Genomic DNA, 16,970 nt, shown 5'->3' with positions numbered 1-16,970 from the left:
GTGAGCCACCATGTGGTTGCTGGGAATTGAACTCAGGACCTCTGGAAGCTGTCGGTGCTCTTAACCGCTGAGCCATCTCTCCAGCACCCAGATACATTGAATTAGATTGTTTCAAGATTCTTGAATAAGACAAGATTGACTGTATTTTCCCCACCTCTTCCTCCCCAGATCTCCGAGCAGACCGATTTGTGCCACTCTCAACCTTGAACTCACAGCAAGTATGAGTTCATACTGGAGTATAACCCGCATACGATCAAAGCAGTTAAAAATTCCAGCACTCCTTTAATCCTAGCACTCAGGAGGCAGAGGCAGGTGGGGTTCTGTGGGTTTGAGGCCAGCCTGGTCTGCAAAGGGAGTTCCAGGACAGCTAAGGTTGCATGGTAAAACCCTGTCTCCAAACAAACAAACAAACAAAGTGTAGATAGTGAGGTGCTTTTGAAATTCCACCCCTAGCTGGGGTGCTAAAAGCAGTTGGTAGCTAATGGGGGGGGGCATTTTTCTTTGGGAGGGGTGGCCATTGGTAGGTGTCCCATGCCTCAGGAGATGACCACACACATAACACGGAAAACATGGACAGAGCTGATTGTATGGGGTGGGGAAGGTTGGCTCAGAGACAGGGATTGTCTATGGAGCGCTGACTGTCCTGGAACTGTCTCTGTAGACCAGGGTGGCCTTGAACTCAGAGATCTGCCTGCCACTGCCAAGTGCTAGGATTAAAGGCATGCGGTGCCTGGCTTAGTAGGGTTTTATTTATTTGCTTATCTTTATTTTACATGCATTGCGTTTTGCAATGCTACAGACAGTCTTGAGCTGCCATGTGGTTGCTGGGAATTGAGCTCAGGAGGACCTCCGGAAGAGTAGTCAGTGCTCTTAACTGCTGAGCCATCTCTCCAGCCCCTAGCAGGTGATTTTAAAAAGACACAAAGTAGGGAAGGTGATGGGAAATACGTTGGTGGGGGGAGCTGGAAGGAAGAGGTAGGGATGGGTATTACCAATCAATATAGATTATATACGTGTATGAATCCTTCAAAAATATATAAGTAATTAAGGGCTGGAGAGCTAAATGAGCTGTGAAGAATGTTGGCTGCTTTTCCAGAGGACCCAGCTTCAATTCCCAGCACCCATATGGATTGAGCAGCTCACAACCATCTGTATGTAACTCCAGTTCCAGGGGATCGGAACTGGCTTCTGCAGGCACCACCTGTATGTAGTGTGCACACATACATGCAGGCAAAACAGTCCTAAAGTAAAATTAAACATTTTCAAACAAAAAAGTACGCCGGGCGGTGGTGGCGCACGCCTTTAATCCCAGCACTTAGGAGGCAGAGGCAGGCGGATCTCTCTGTGAGTTCGAGGCCAGCCTGGTCTACAAGAGTGAGTTCCAGGACAGGCTCCAAAGCTACACAGAGAAACCCTGTCTCGAAAAACCAAAAAAGCAAAACAAAAAAGTAACAGTAAAACCATGGCTCGGCGGTTAAGAGCACTGGCTGCTCTTCCAGAGGACCTGGGTTCAATTCCCAACACTCACATGGCAGCTCACAAACTGTAACTGCAAGATCTGACGCCCTCAACACAGACATGCAGGAAAAACACCAATGCACGTAAAGTAAAAATAGATAAATTATATATTTTTAAAAAATAAAACAATGTTTCTCTGCGTTCTGTGAACTGTTCTAGCAAATTCTCACAAAGAGGACCGTGGGAAATATCCCCCTTTAACCATCTCTCCCATAACTTTGTGGCTGTCTGGAGTGCCCCGGAGGAGGCTGGAGAATTTGGGGTTGGTGGGGGAGGGGATCACCATGTGTCAGAAGCATTGGCAAAAGAGGGAATTTGCTTGCCCAGCTTCTGAGCCCCTCAGGCTCTCGTGGGCTCATGGCTCCTCCAGCTGACTCAGTCTTGAGCGTTATCCAGTCAGTCTACTGAGTCACAACCGCCACAGAGAAGGGCCACGTAGCTTGAGTCCCCAGCGCACAAACTGACATTTCTGGGACCCCGCGGTGGCTGCCACTACCCATTCTGGGACCCCAGTGGGCTGACCTGGACCTGAAAAACCCCTGTGGCACTTGCTTCAAGAGCTGGGACACTGGTGACGTCCCCACTGAGACACACACAAGACCGGGTACCTTCTGAGTTCAGCTGCCACCTGGAGGATGTGACCACCAGAAGAGGTGACCATCCGACTCCCTAAGCCTGCAGCAGGGAGAGGGCTGTCAGTCTCAGAGCCTGCAGACCTGTGGTACCAATGAAGAGAAGAGGAAACACCCTATTGACACTTTGGGTCCCTGGAGTGAGCCAAACCTAAGGGCAATTCCACCTCAAGTTTTAGTGTAACACGAACCCACTATAAATGTGCTCTCTTAACATGTTTATCAATATTCTGATACATTTAACATATTAACATGTCAATATGCAATTATATTAATTATAAAGTATATATTAATTCTATATTTATGTGATATGATTATTGTATTGCATATTGATTGTATAATATATAGTTAATAATATATTTATTATATATAAATCGTGTTAATTATAACTAAATTAATTATTAATATATAACAAAAAAATCACACGTTTGAACTGAGTGTCTCTTGTTTACAGCTAATAAAACCCCAGCTACATAAAAGTAGATGTCTACATTCTTTTTTTCGGGGGGTGGGGTTCGGGACAGGGTTTCTCTGTGTAGCTTTGGAGCCTATCCTGGCACTCGCTCTGGAGACCAGGCTGGCCTCGAACTCACAGAGATCCTCCTGCCTCTGCCTCCCGAGTGCTGGGATTAAAGGAGTGCGCCACCACTGCCCAGCAATTCTTTTAAGTGTTTTTTTGGATACAGTTACCCTAAGAGAGGATATCTACCCATAGTTATTTCTATAGCAAACCCCAGGGAGGCCATTGAAAACACTTCTACACGGTGCTGGATAGATGGCTCAGTGGTAAAGACCACTCGCTGATCTTGCAGAGGACCAGGTTCAATTCCCAGCACCTGCAATGCGAGGCTCACTGGCCCCCGTTACTTCAGTTCCCGACTACCCAGCGCCCTCTTCTGGCCTCCGTGGGTACTGCATACCATGCAGTACTCGTACAGACACCTATGCGTATGTGCACACACACATAAATAAATTAAAAAAAAAAGAACGAAACTCTGGGTTCTGGAGAGATGGCTGCTCTTGCAGAGGACCTGGGTTTGGTCACAATTATCCATAACTCCAGTTCCGGGGAATCCAACACCCTCTTCTGGCCTCTAAGGACACCTGGCAAAGACACTCACATACACAAGATAAAGTACATCTAAAAAAATAAAAAATAAAATCCCTTTAAAGCGAAATGGTGCGGTGGATATATTCTGCGCATACACCCACAGCGGGCTTTAAAAAGAGAAAGGAGGACACTCGTACCAATTTACAATTGACAAGGAAACTTTCAGATGATCAAATTAGATAAAGGCAATCATTTTATGCGTAATAAAAGAGTCAGAATCGGGTTTTTAACTGGCATTTATTGCGTGATTATTATATGCCTTGCGTGCCTGCTGTTTTACACATGTCATTTAATGCAAATTATAATAGTTCTGGATCTGTTTGTATTGAATTAGACAGCTACTGAGTACAGGAAGTAAATATTATAAAAAATATACTGGTAAATCAAAATAACAGGTGTAGCAGTCCAAAGTCACGAAACAGGTGAATCTAGGGAGCGTCACTGATGGGTCGGAGTTGGCTGACATACATAGTTCTCTATTCTACACAGACCAGATGCTCCCCCGACTATCCGTGAAACAGTTACAAAGGCTGGGCATGTCCTCCGCCATAGCTGAAGCTTTGCAAAATGTATTGGAAGCAAATACATTACAGTTTACATTAGCAGAGCGCACAAATTAGACAACTTTTCCCTTTTGTGTCGGGGTGGGTGGGTGGGTTGGTTGCTCGCACGTGAGCGTGGAGATGCCCACACACACACACATGAGCTTGTGGAAATCAGGGCAGGACATAGGTTGTCTTCCTCCAATGCTTTCCACTTTACCCCCTTGAGGCAGCAAGGTCTCTCACTGAACTGGAAACTTGCCTTTTCCAGTAAGATGGCTGGCCAGTAAACTCTGGCCCCTGTCTCCACCAGACACCACCTCCCAATGCTGAGATTACAACACAGACAGCCGTGTATTATATGGAGCCTAGGGATTCGAACTCAGGCCCTCATGTTTGCAGAGCAAGTGCTCTTGCCCTCTGAGCCATCTCCCCAGCCCCTCCCTCCCACCCACCAACAAAAGTGTTGTTAAACAGAAAGCAAACTAAACCACTGAACTTCCAAGCGTTTAGTAGGAGTGCTATAAAAAAAAATGTCACAACAAGCAAGGATGTTGATTATATAATGTCAAACCGTGGCCAAGGTTATATCCAGAAGGACGTTTCTATTATTAAATACGTTATTATTGCAAGTACAGAGAGTATTTAGATTCGGTATCCAGCTTAAAATGTGACACAAGAAATAAAGGTAGAACTAAGCACAAGATAAATTTTATAATTTAACATGTAAAACAATAAACAACAAATAAAAGAAATAAGAGGTGTGAATAAAGTCAAACACCAGATCTTTGGAAAAATAAGAAGAAGAACCAGGTAAGTGTTTGGTAAAAACCAAGTAACAAGTAAGCCATAGAGACAAGTTAAAAGGAGAACAGTGATAGGGAAAAAAAATGCAGAGAACCTTTTTGTTTAATTATAAAAATAGTGTTCATAATTAAGCTTATAATCTCAAAAGGTATGCAGAATGAAGAACTCTCTAGAGGATAAAAGACTATTATAAATCATCCAAATGAATCCAGGAAGTAAAAAACTATTCACAAGCTACTGATATAGAATTATCATAGTAATGACTAATAAGTGAGTTATGGTGACTCAAACCTCTATCCAAACATTGCCTGAGATTTCCCCCTCACAAATCTCAGAACTGATTACTGGTGAATTCTTTTTTTTAAAAAAAAAAAGCTATTTTAAAGATTTATTTTTAATTATATGTAAGGGGAGGGAGATATGAGTATGTACACATGAGTGCCATGGCCCCCAGAGGCCAGAAGAGGGCGTCTGATCCCCTGGGAGCTGGAGTTACAGGCAGTTGTGAGCTGTCTGATGAGTGTGTTTCAGAGCAAATTGCTAGAGTGATACTCTACACCATTGAGCCATCTCTCCAGCCACAGTAAATTCTTTTAAACCACCAAAGACCTGATATTTCTCAAGCTACAGAAATTATTCAAAAGCATTAAAAGGTGTCAAAAGTTACTCGGCTCTCTCAACGATGCAAGCTTAAACCATGAGACCAAAACTTCACAGAAATAGCACCAACTGAACATGTTAGGACAGAGGCAAGAGTCCTTACATAAAATAGCAAGAAAAAGAAGGCAGCATATGGAAAGACTATACATACTGAAGATGCTATGATACTGAGGCTGGAGAGTGTTCAGCAGTTAAGATCACTGGCTTTTCTTACAAAGGACCCAGGTTCAATTCCCAGCACCCACACGGTAGTTCAAAACCATCTGTAACTCCAGTTTCAAGGGATCCAATGCCCTCTTCTGACCTCCACAGGCACCAGGCACAGACTCGATACATAGACACACATGCAAGCAAAACATTACATTGTAATATAGTATTTTTTTAAAAGACAGAAGATGGTTCAACATTGACCCTAAGTTGCACATTTTTCACCTTCTCTGAAGAGATGTCTTCTAATTCATAATGTCTTATAATTAATACCCATTTCTCTTTCTCAGCAATAAAGAAAATTCTCAGCAGTGTGCAAAATGATATGTGCTTTTACCATCAATGATGTATTCCTTCAATGATATACTTATTTAAATGAATTTCAGTAATGAAAAAAAAAAAAAAAAACCTCATACGAAAAAATAACTCATGAAGCTGGAGAGACAGCTCAGCAGTTAAGGGTGCTTACTGTTTTTGCAGAGAACCAGAGTTCAGCTCCCAGCACCCATATCAGGCAACTGCCTACGACTTTGGGGCAGGGCTCAGACTCCCTCTTCTGGCCTCTGCAGGCACTGCACTCACAGTAGCACATACATACACAGAGAGACACACATACATAATTAGAAATAAATATTTAAAATCAATAAATTAAAAATAATAATAGACTCGTCTCAATGGATGCTTGAAAGGCATTTTGTAATGGTCAAGTACCCATTCCTGGTTTCTAGCCAGGACAGTTCCTTAATGGGACATGGGGCTTACGGTTTCCATCCAGTTAAATATGGAGCATCATTGGCATTCCAGTTAAAACCAAGAACAGGAACAGCACACATACTACCAACACGATGGTTGTTTGCTGTGGAGCTTTGGACCACTCCATAAAGCCCTGGAAGAAGAAAAAAGGAAGAAAGACAATATCAGCCCTGGACAGGAAGAGGTTAGCATCATTACTGCAGGAAAATAAGATCCTAGGATTAGGTAGGAGTCTGCCAGCAGAGAAGTTATTTGAGTTTAAAACTGCAAGACGGAATACCCAGATATTAGATAAGCATACAAAAGCAAGCAACACACCTGTGTTTTATTTATTTTTAATATTCTTCTTTCTTTTTTAAATTTTTATTTATTTATTATGTATACAACATTCTGCTCCCATGTCTATCTGCACACCAGAAGAGGGCACCAGATCTCATTGCAGGTGGTTGTGAGCCACCATGTGGTTGCTGGGAATTGAACTCAGGACCTCTGGAAGAGCAGTCGGTGCTCTTAACCTCTGAGCCATCTCTCCAGCCCCACACTTGTGTTTAAAAAAACATTTTTTTTCAGAATAAAGAGATCGAATTTCAAAATATCACTTGTATAGAAAACCTTAGCTTTGTGTCACAGGTGTCTAGTTCTTGACCCAACCCCTCTATTAAATTTCCAACGTCTGTCTCATTGTATAAACATACTCATTTGTAAACATAATAGCCTCCACCACACACTCCCACCCCATTAACTGGGCTGATGGACTAGACCTGTCTAAAACCATGACCCGAAATAAAACTGGCCTCCTCTCCCGTCTCGTCAGGTGTTGTGGTAACAGTGAGATGAGCGCTAACTAATACATGGTTCCTTCTAAAGATGAGGAAAATTTACAAAAGAATAAAGATGACCAATATGTATCAGCATGTGTTTTCTGTATAAGTAAAGCTTTTTTTTTTCTTTTGAGATGGAGTCTCATGTAGCCCAGATTGGCTTCAATTCACTACATAGTTAAGAATGACCCTTGACCCACTGAAACAGCTGACCTGAGCAAGTGGGAGCTCACAGACCCAGTCTGACAGCTGGGGAACCAGAATAGGACCAAACCAGGCCCCTGAACGTGGGTGTCAGTTAGGAGGCCTGGGCAGTCTATGGGGCCTCTGGCAGTGGAACCAGTATTTATCCCTAGTGTACAAATGGGCTTTGGGAGCCCATTCCCCATGGAGGGTTACTATTTCAGCCTAGATACATGGGGGGAGGGCTTTGGTCCTGCCCTAATTATGTGACAGACTTTGATGATTCCCCATGGAAGGCCTCGCCCCCTGGGGTGGATACAGGGTGGGATGGGAGGGTTGGTGGGGGACATGGGAGGATGGGTGGGAGAGGGAACTGGGATCGATATGTAAAATAAGATTGTTTCTAATTTAAATAAAATTTATATAAAAAAGAATGACCCTTGAACGTCCTATTTTCTGCCTCTACTTCCTAAGTGCTGGGATTCCAGACTTATGGCGTGCTGGACATCAAACCCAGGATTTCCGTGGGAGATGGAGGGTGACTAGATGAAGTGGATGGGTGGATGAGTAGGCGGGTGGATGGGGGGATGGATGGATGGGGGGATGATGGATGGATGGATGGGGGGATGGATGGATGATGGATGGATGATGGATGGATGATGGATGGATGATGGATGGGTGGATGGATGATGGATGGATGATGGATGGGTGGATGGATGGATGATGGATGGATGGATGGATGATGGATGGATGGATGGATGGATGGATGGATGGATGGATGGATGGATGATGGATGGATGGATGGATGATGGATGGATGGATGGATGATGGATGGATGATGGATGGGTGGATGGATGGGTGGGGGGATGGATGGGTGGATGGATGATGGATGGGTGGATGGATGGATGATGGATGGGTGGATGGGGGGATGGATGATGGATGGATGGATGGATGATGGATGGATGATGGATGGGTGGATGGATGGATGATGGATGGATGGATGGATGATGGATGGATGATGGATGGGTGGATGGATGGATGATGGATGGGTGGATGGGGGGATGGATGATGGATGGATGATGGATGGGTGGATGGATGGATGGATGGGTGGGTGGATGGATGATGGATGGGTGGATGGGGGGATGGATGATGGATGGATGATGGATGGGTGGATGGATGGATGGATGGGTGGGTGGATGGATGATGGATGGGTGGATGGGGGGATGGATGATGGATGGATGATGGATGGGTGGATGGATGGATGGATGGGTGGGTGGATGGATGTGGATGGATGGATGGATGGATGGGTGGGGGGATGAGTGGATGGATGGGTGGATGATGGATGGATGATGGATGGGGGGATGGATGGATGGGTGGAGTGGATGGATGGGATGGATGGATGGGTGGATGGGTGGTGGGTGATGGATGGATGAATGGATGGGTGGATGGATGGGTGGATGGGATGGGTGATGGGTGGGTGGGTGGTTGGGTGGATGGATGGATGGATGGGTGGGTGGATGGATGGGTGGATGATGGGTGGGTGGGTGGATGGGTGGGTGGATGGGTGGGTGGATGGATGGGTGGATGGGTGGGGATGGGTGGGTGGATGGTGGATGGGTGGATGGGTGGGTGGATGGGTGGGTGGATGGGTGGGTGGGTGGGTGGATGGGTGGGTGGATTGACTGTGAGTGCAGAGCTATGGATGGTTTGTGCGCATAGAGACACACACATATCATTGGGGACCCTCCACTGTGTCTGACCACCTCAGGAATGTGCCACATGTCCCATGAGAGAGCACTTGGAACCTCTGTGCAGTGAAGTCATTGCAGGCTGAGGAAGGAAATGTGACAACTCACTGATCTTCAGGGTAACATTTGTGCTAAAGGAAATAATTCCTCCACACACCTGGGAATCTTCCGACTCATCATCTTCCTCCACTGAGCTCCATTCCTGAGACAGCCCAGTCTCTTGAGAGGACAGATCTGTGAAGTCAACAAAACAGAGAAAGGAGCTGCCAGTGAGTGGCCAGGACACTTCAGCGAGGTTCCCCTGGCTTTCTCCACAGCCTGATCTGCTTACCCCATCCATTATCTACTAATGAGCCAACACGTATAAACACACACAGAGATATGCATGTGCTTACACACAGACACACAGATACACACACACACACACACACACACACACATATATATATATATATATATATATACAAACACATACATATATCCATATATACAAGTAAACACATACATACACAGATATACATATAAACACACTTATATACAAGTGTAGGTACCTATATAGTTCTATACACACATAGACACATACACGCACAAACACACATACACACGTACACATAAAACACACATATATAAGTTGTGTCTGTTGACTGGGTGAGTGACAGGATGGATGTTCAGCTTCTCCCCTGCTCACCTTTCTCAGGACCCCTCACCTTTCTCATCGCTGTCGCAGCTGGAGGCCCCGACCTCCACAGCCTCCCAGTCCTTGGGGAAGGTGGGGTGGCTTGGCTTCTCCCAGGCCCGGCTGTCCCGAGGCAGCAGTCCCTGGGTCTGCTCAGTCCTGGGGCTCTGCATCTCCTCAGGAGGAGGTGGGGCTTCCAAGGCAAGCTTTTACTTCTCTGGTCCAGCGTCCTGTGGGGTTCCTCAGGAACAGGATTCAAAACCTAAGGGCTGACAGACACATTGTCATCTATTGAGCGCATGCTAGGCGTAGTACCGATTGCTCGGGGGTGGGGGGGGGATAGGAGGTTGCTGGAGAGATGGTTCAGAGGTTAAAAATGAAGGGTGTGCTTTTGCCGGGAGTGAGGAAAATTCCATTATGAAATTCCCAGCGGTTCCAGTAACCGGGAGATCTGGTCTTCTTTGAATAGCGGAAGCTAACAGAATTGCTATTGAATAGCATGGCCTCAGTTGGGAATGTCTCCCAGTTTGCATCTCTACAGAACTAAGTATTTGAATAGGCCTGTACCTGGGCGGAGGTGTGGGGTGTGTAAGAAACACATGAGGACACAGAGTTAGGAGCCATGGGGCAGAGGAGAGAAACGACCTCGTGGCCATGGAAGCATGGTTAAGAAACAGCCCAAGAAGATGGTAAATAAACAAGAGACTCCAGTTTTACAACATGGAACTGAGAGCTCTCTAAAGATGACAAGATGCCTGTGTTTGGTCTTTATCGCCGTTGGGTTGCTAGGAGTTTCCAAGTCCATGCGCCCCGACTCAGGCCGAACCTCATGGCTACCGTGGCTTGGAGCCGAGACCCGCCGGGCAGCGACCTGCTTTGACTCATGACCTATCGTGGGACAGGGCAGGACTGCAAGAGCATGAGGGAAGCTGGCGACATTACAGGCACAGTCAGGAAGCAGAGAAAGGTGGGTGCCAGCGTTCAACCCCCTGTCTACTTTTTATTTCGTCCAGTACCCCACACCATGGACTGCAGTTGTCTACATTCAGGGTAGGTTTTTCCTAATGAGTTAGGCCTGTCTGGAAACATCCTTATTAGGCATGCCCCCGGGGTTTCCATGGTGACTCTAAATTGCCATCCTGCATGGTAATTCAGATGACAAGATTAGCCACCGTAAATGCACACTCCAAGCAGCATGCTGTGAAACAAAAATATTTATCATAGAAAATGTATTCGGGCTGGGGCTACAACTTTACCAAATGCTCGTTGCTTACTTTATTGATTGGCACAAGGAAATGTTAAGAAGCTGTCTGTCCGCCTGTCCATCTGTGTGTGACCAGGTCCTGTTAGATAACCCAGGCTAGCCTCAACTCTCTGGGGAGCCCAGCCTTGACTCCAACTCACGGTACTCCCATCTCAGCCCTTGGAGTGCTAAGATTACAAATGGGTGCCACCAGGCCAGGCACGCCCATCTCTGTGTTAGTAAAGTAGCTGGAGATAGCCGAGAGATGTTTTAAAACACCCTTGAGAAGACAGGCACCAAATGATATCACTTGTATCTTGACATCACTTGTCTGTTGAGATTGTCAACTTTATCAGCTCGACATGACATGGAACCATCTGGGAACAGAGTCTTAATGTGGGGTGCCCTACGTCGGGTTGTATGCATGTCTGGAGGGGATCGTCTCAATGAAGTTAGGTGAAGTAGGAAGCCCTAGCCCACTGTGGGTGACACCATTCCCTAGGCAAGGGCGTGGCACTGCATCAAAGCGGAGAGACTGAGCCAAGCATAAGCGAGCAAGTAAGTTTGCAACGCATTCATGCCTCTCTGCTCTTGACTACAAATTTGATGGGGCTGCCAGGCGTTGGTGGCGCACGCCTTTAATCCCAGCACTCCTGGAGGCTGAGGCAGGTGGATCTCTGTGAGTTCGAGACCAGCCTGGTCTACAAGAGCTAGTTCCAGGACAGCCTCCAAAGTCACAGAGAAACCGTCTCAAAAACAAAAAACAAAAAAAACCTACAAATTTGACGGAGCCAATTGTCTCAAACTTCTGTTGTTGCTATTTCCCTGTACCGTGGAATTATGAACTACAGTAAACTCTACCTCCAATAAGTTGCTTGCTGTCAAGATGACTCTGTTACAGCAACAGAAATGAAACTAGAACATACATCTCAACTAAAAAGCTGACTTCATAGAAGGGCATTATTATATTAGTACCAGGTACCTGGAGCCTGGGGAGAGCGCAAAGGGAAAGACAGGCTAAGAGAATGACAAAACAGGCTTAAGAGTTTAGGTTTTTTGGGTGGTGGTGGCGCACACCTTTCATCCCAGCACTCAGGAGGCAGAGGCAGGTGGATCTCTGAGTTTGAGGCCAGGATGGTCTACAGAGTGAGTTCCGGGACAGCCTCCAAAGCTACACAGGGAAACCCTGTCTCAAAAAGCAAACAAACGAACAAAAAGAGAATCCAGTTTTTCACTGAGAGAGATAATGTAGGGTAACTGTAGTTACCAGAGGTTATAAGCTGCCCAACGTGGTTTCTGAAAAACGAAACTTGGGTCCCCTGCAGGAGCAGTGTGAAAACTGCTGAGCCATCTCCCAGCCCACCATCCATTGTTTATCTCTTGAAGAAGCATGTCTCAAAGGCCTCTGAATCCACAATTAAACGAATAATTTTCCAAGGCAACTCATCTCCCTGTACCCCCAGTACATTCTCCTCCTAGAGCCTCACTCTTGCTCAAGATCCCTCCATCCTTCCCAGAAGCTCCAACAATGCTGTCTTTGTCCTGTCTCTGTCTCACACTCTATCCAACCAATCAGCAAGCCCACCTCCTCTTTTGTTAGAAAGCACCTTGCTTCTCAACAGGAATCAAAGAGAATGCCTCAGCTTGGTGCCAATGTATCTGTTGTTTGCTTAGTTGGCTGGGTTTCTTTTTTTAAGTGTGTGTGTGTGTGTGTGTGTGTGTGTGTGTGTGTGTGTGTGTGTACAATCAGAGGACACTTTCAGGAATCAATTCTTTCCTTCTACCGTGGGATCCAGGAATGAAACTCAAGTCACCAGGCTTGTGTGGCGTGTACCTTTACTGCTCCAAGCCATATTGCCAGCCCTTGTTTTGTTTTTAGAGACTGCTAAGTAGCTCAGGGTAGCCTTGAACTCACTATACATCCCAGGCTGGCCTCAAACTCCTGCTCCTCTTGCCGGTGCCTCTTGGACACTGAGGTTTCAGGCATGAGATACCACGCTCAGCGGCTGTGTTGCTAGCCTCTCTCCTATTGGGGTGCCCCTTAGTTAGGGAAGTGGGGAGCAGCTTCAGGGGCCAATGGGACATCTCTAATTAGAACACGGTCTGGTATTTGCTTATTTTCACTGTGCCTGCTTTTCATAGTTATTCTCAATTAATTGTAAAAACCTAAAAATGAAAAGAAACTGACATTTCCTCTCCCACTGTGGTGATATCTCCCTGGGAAATTCTCAGAGGTAATTTTTTTTTTTTATTTTTTGAGACAAGGTTTCTCTGCGTAGATTTTTAAAAGCAAGCTGACTCATGGATGCTGGTGGGAGTGTCTGTTAGCCCAACAACCGTTTAGTAAAACCCCACCACACCATCTGCTAAGGCTAAACATATGCATACCCCCACAAGTGATGTTCCTGTCCTCTGTACCTACGCAAGACAGAGGGAAACTATCCTGTGTCCACACGTGTTTGTGGAAGCCACCACTCCTCTGTCCATATTTAAAAGCAAAGCTGCTCGGGGAGCTGGTACATGGCTCAATGGATAGAGCACGCTGCACAAGCATGAGGATTTGAGTTCAAATCCCAAACACCCACATTGTAAAAAACGGGGTAAATATCGTATTTATTTCAAACAAAAAAAGAGTCCAGCCAGGACATCTGGCTGACTCACATCCAAGAGGAAGAAGAGAGCAGCAAAGTCCAGGTCTGAACATCTGGTCGACCTGCGGCGTCCATGAGTAACCTCCTCACTGGAGGAGGAGCAGAAACAAAATTCCAGGGGTCTGCTGGCCAACCAAAGCAGCCAAAACAGTGAGCACTAACCAGCCTGGACAAAGAGACCCTGCCTCAAAATAAATAAGGTAAAGAAGAAAGAAGGAAAGCATCCTTTGGCCTTCATGTGTGCCAGCATGGGCCATTGCATGCACACACTTGCTTACGCACCTTTATGGGTCACTGGAACTGAAGAGAATGCTCAGTGGTCACAAAGCACTGGCTGCCCTTGCAGAGGACCCAGGTTCAGTTCCCAGCACACACACACACACACACACACACACACAACACACACACACACACACACACACACACTCCACACACACGCACACGCACACACACACACACACACACACACACACTCCACACACACACACACACGCACACACACACATTTTTACAAATTTTTAAACAATGCAGATATTTTTAAAATATTACAGCTGGGGCTGGGCATGTAGCTCAGTGGGTAGAGCGCTTGCCTAGCACACACTGGGGATGGGTCCCCAGCACTTCACCATAAACCATGGTGGCCAAGACATCTGATCCCAGCACTCAGGGCGTGGATTTAGAATGGAGACACGTTCGACTACATGGTGAGTTCAATGCAACAGCCTGAGCTACATGAGACCCTGGCTCAAAAACAAATATTAGCAACCACTGGGTATGGTCAAGAGCATGTATAATGTCGGCATTCTGCAGGCCAAGATGGGATCTCAGACTTGAGGTCGGTTGAGACACCATGGAGTTTCAGAAAGGTCAAACAAAGCATTGCAATTTAGATGTCTATCAACAAGAAGATGAGTAAATACATTACCGTTCACTTACACATCGGAGATAGGTGAGGATTAACTTCATATATATATAGATATAGATATAGATATATAGATATATAGATATCATGCGTATAAACTGTATGTACCTACATATGTATGTATATACACAAATATATATTATATTCATTTATAATTAAATACATGAAGGACTTAGTCAGAACCGGTAGCAGGTAAAGCAAGCATTGAGCTAACGTAAGCTCTGCTGTGGCACTTGCTGTGTGTCCTGGGACACGAAACCTCTCTGAGCTTCAGCTAACTCATCCCTGAAAGATGCAGAGACAACAGCAGACACCTTGAAGAGGCATTTTGAGATGTCTTCGGGGACAGAATAGGTGCTGAATAGAGTTTAAGAGGTACGTTCCAAGGGAGAGCACATGGACCCCAGATGCTGTCTGGGAGGCCAGTACAAGACTGATCCAGACCCCTGAACATGGATGTCAATAAGGAGGCCTCTGCACTCCAGGGAGCCTCTGATAGAGGATTAGTATTTTTCCCTGATGCAAGAAGGGACTTTGAGAGCCCATCCCACGTGAAGGGTTACACTCTGGCCCTGGACACGTGGGGGAAGGGCCCAGGACCAGCACAGGAAGATTTGGAGGACATTGCAGAGCCCCCGTTGAGGGCCCTACCCTGCCTGGGGAGTGGGGGTGGATGGGGTGGGGGTAGGCTGGGGGGGGAGGAGGGATGGGGGTGAGGGGAGGGAGAGGGAGAAGGGACTTACATGTGAAACAAGCTTGTTCCCTAACTTGAACTAATAAATAAATTTAACAAAAAAAAAAAAAAAAAGGTACGTTCCTTCTCCTGGCACCGCTGGCTTGAAGCACCACCCTTCCTTCAAGGCTAACCTTAATTTAAACGTCGCCTCTCCAAAACTACTTGCCACCCATGGGTGTTTGACTGGATGTGGAGTTTCACTATAGTTCTCAACTTTGGGTCAGACCCCTGCAGAGTCCTGAGAGTCTATGGATGAATTGGATATCCGCCTCCATAGCTGCTGATATCCTGGAGGTGAGCAGGCATGACCAAACCGAGCATCAGATAAGACAGTATGGTGGCCAGAAACGCTGGCACTGGGGCTCAGAACGCAAACGCCTCCAGAGCACGTCAGAAATGGGACAAGAAGAAAATAAGTCAAGCATGAGCCTTCCTATGGCTCTCACTTTCTCAACTGAAAGACAAAACGCAAATCCGCAAATCCGGAGGACTGCTCCAGCATCACAAAGGAAACAAGAAACAGCCAGCCGCTGCGCAGCATGGGAGAAACAGTAGGGAGCACCCAGGATCGTGTCTGAGCTAAAGATCGGGTCAAGTGTCCTTTTGGGAGGAGTTGCCTTGTCCCCTTCAGCCTGGCCAACTCGGGACACATGGCTGTCACTTTCGGGTGTTTTTTTTTTTTTTTAATTACCTATTTTTATTTCAGGTGCATTGGTATTTTGCCCTCACGTGTGTCTGTGTGTTGGGTCCCCCGGAACTGGAGTTAGACAGTTGCGAGCTGCCGTGTAGGCACTGGGAATTGAACCCAGATCCTCTGGGAGAGCAGCCAGTGCTCTTAACCTGTGAGCCATCTCTCCAGCCCCACTTTCAATTTCTTAGGAGACTGGAAAATTATTTTTCAGATGACGTCTTTTGCACTTTTAAAATATTTAAATAAAGTCGGTTTGTTCTAATTAACTCACAAATAAAAACATACAGCAGGTTTAAGGAATCCACTCAAACTCGTGCCCAGCCCCCAACTCTCTCTATACATCTCAGTGACGTTCATCGGTACGGAAAGCGGCTACCCGGGAGCCTCTGGCTTCACTTAAGTAAGGGATTTGCACTTACTACTAACAGTTATTTGGTTAGCTACTTATGCTATGGTTTTTACTACTTCAAACCCCAGAAAGCTGAATTCACTCATCCACCATCGATTAAATAAATTTTTTTAAAAAATTAAAACAAGCCTATGTAAAAAGTTAAAACCAGAAAGGAAAAGAAAATTTTGTACCATCTTCCTAACTCCTGTCCTTTTGCCTACATTCCCGCTACATGGTCATCTAATATTACCCCTAGTTTTGGTCTCTTTTCCTTTCGTTTTTATTTATTTTTGAGACAGGATCTGCCATTTAAAATGTCCAGGATTTCAAATGCTTAAAAAGGAAACACCCGCCGTGAGCCAAACAGCAATGTCAGACCTAGGGTAGACGGTAGGGCTGCCAGTTTGCAAGATCAGTAAGGGCTGGGGAGTGTGTTGTGTGTTGTGTGTTGTGGGGGGGGTTAAAAAGACAAGACTTCCAGCATGGAAGGATGTAGTTGGACGGTGGGGCGTTTGCCTAGCACTCGGTCTCCAGCTCTGCCTAAACCAGCCACCAGGATGCTTCTTTGCAACCCCAGCACTTAGGAGGTAGAGGCAGGGGGATCGGGTCAGGGCTGAGATACAAAAAGGTGCTGCGTGCGTGTGTGTGTGTGTGTGTGTGTGTGTGTGTGTGTGTGTG

General features: G+C 46.1%; 2 protein-coding genes across 2 annotated transcripts in view; both read right to left on the bottom strand.

The window, feature by feature from the left end:
- LOC118239329 (zinc finger protein 805-like) overlaps positions 1-16,970 on the bottom strand; it is a 573,173-nt gene that overhangs the window by 543,152 nt on the left and 13,051 nt on the right. The window contains exon 3 of the mRNA XM_035449183.1: positions 9,974-9,979. Coding sequence (XP_035305074.1) covers positions 9,974-9,979 — 6 coding nt within the window. The remainder of the gene's footprint in view (positions 1-9,973; positions 9,980-16,970) is intronic.
- Positions 6,253-9,831, bottom strand: Smim17 (small integral membrane protein 17). Its single transcript, XM_035449316.1, has 3 exons — positions 9,690-9,831; positions 9,140-9,216; positions 6,253-6,363 (listed from the first exon to the last, which is right to left on the bottom strand). The coding sequence occupies exons 1-3, from the start codon at positions 9,829-9,831 to the stop codon at positions 6,253-6,255; spliced, it is 330 nt and encodes a 109-aa protein (XP_035305207.1).

The sequence above is a fragment of the Cricetulus griseus genome, chromosome 9 (genome assembly GCF_003668045.3).
Source record: "Cricetulus griseus strain 17A/GY chromosome 9, alternate assembly CriGri-PICRH-1.0, whole genome shotgun sequence".
NCBI classification, from domain to species: Eukaryota; Metazoa; Chordata; class Mammalia; order Rodentia; family Cricetidae; genus Cricetulus; species Cricetulus griseus.
The sequence above is the reverse complement of the archived record's forward strand: the minus strand, read 5'-3'. Positions and strand labels throughout refer to the sequence as shown.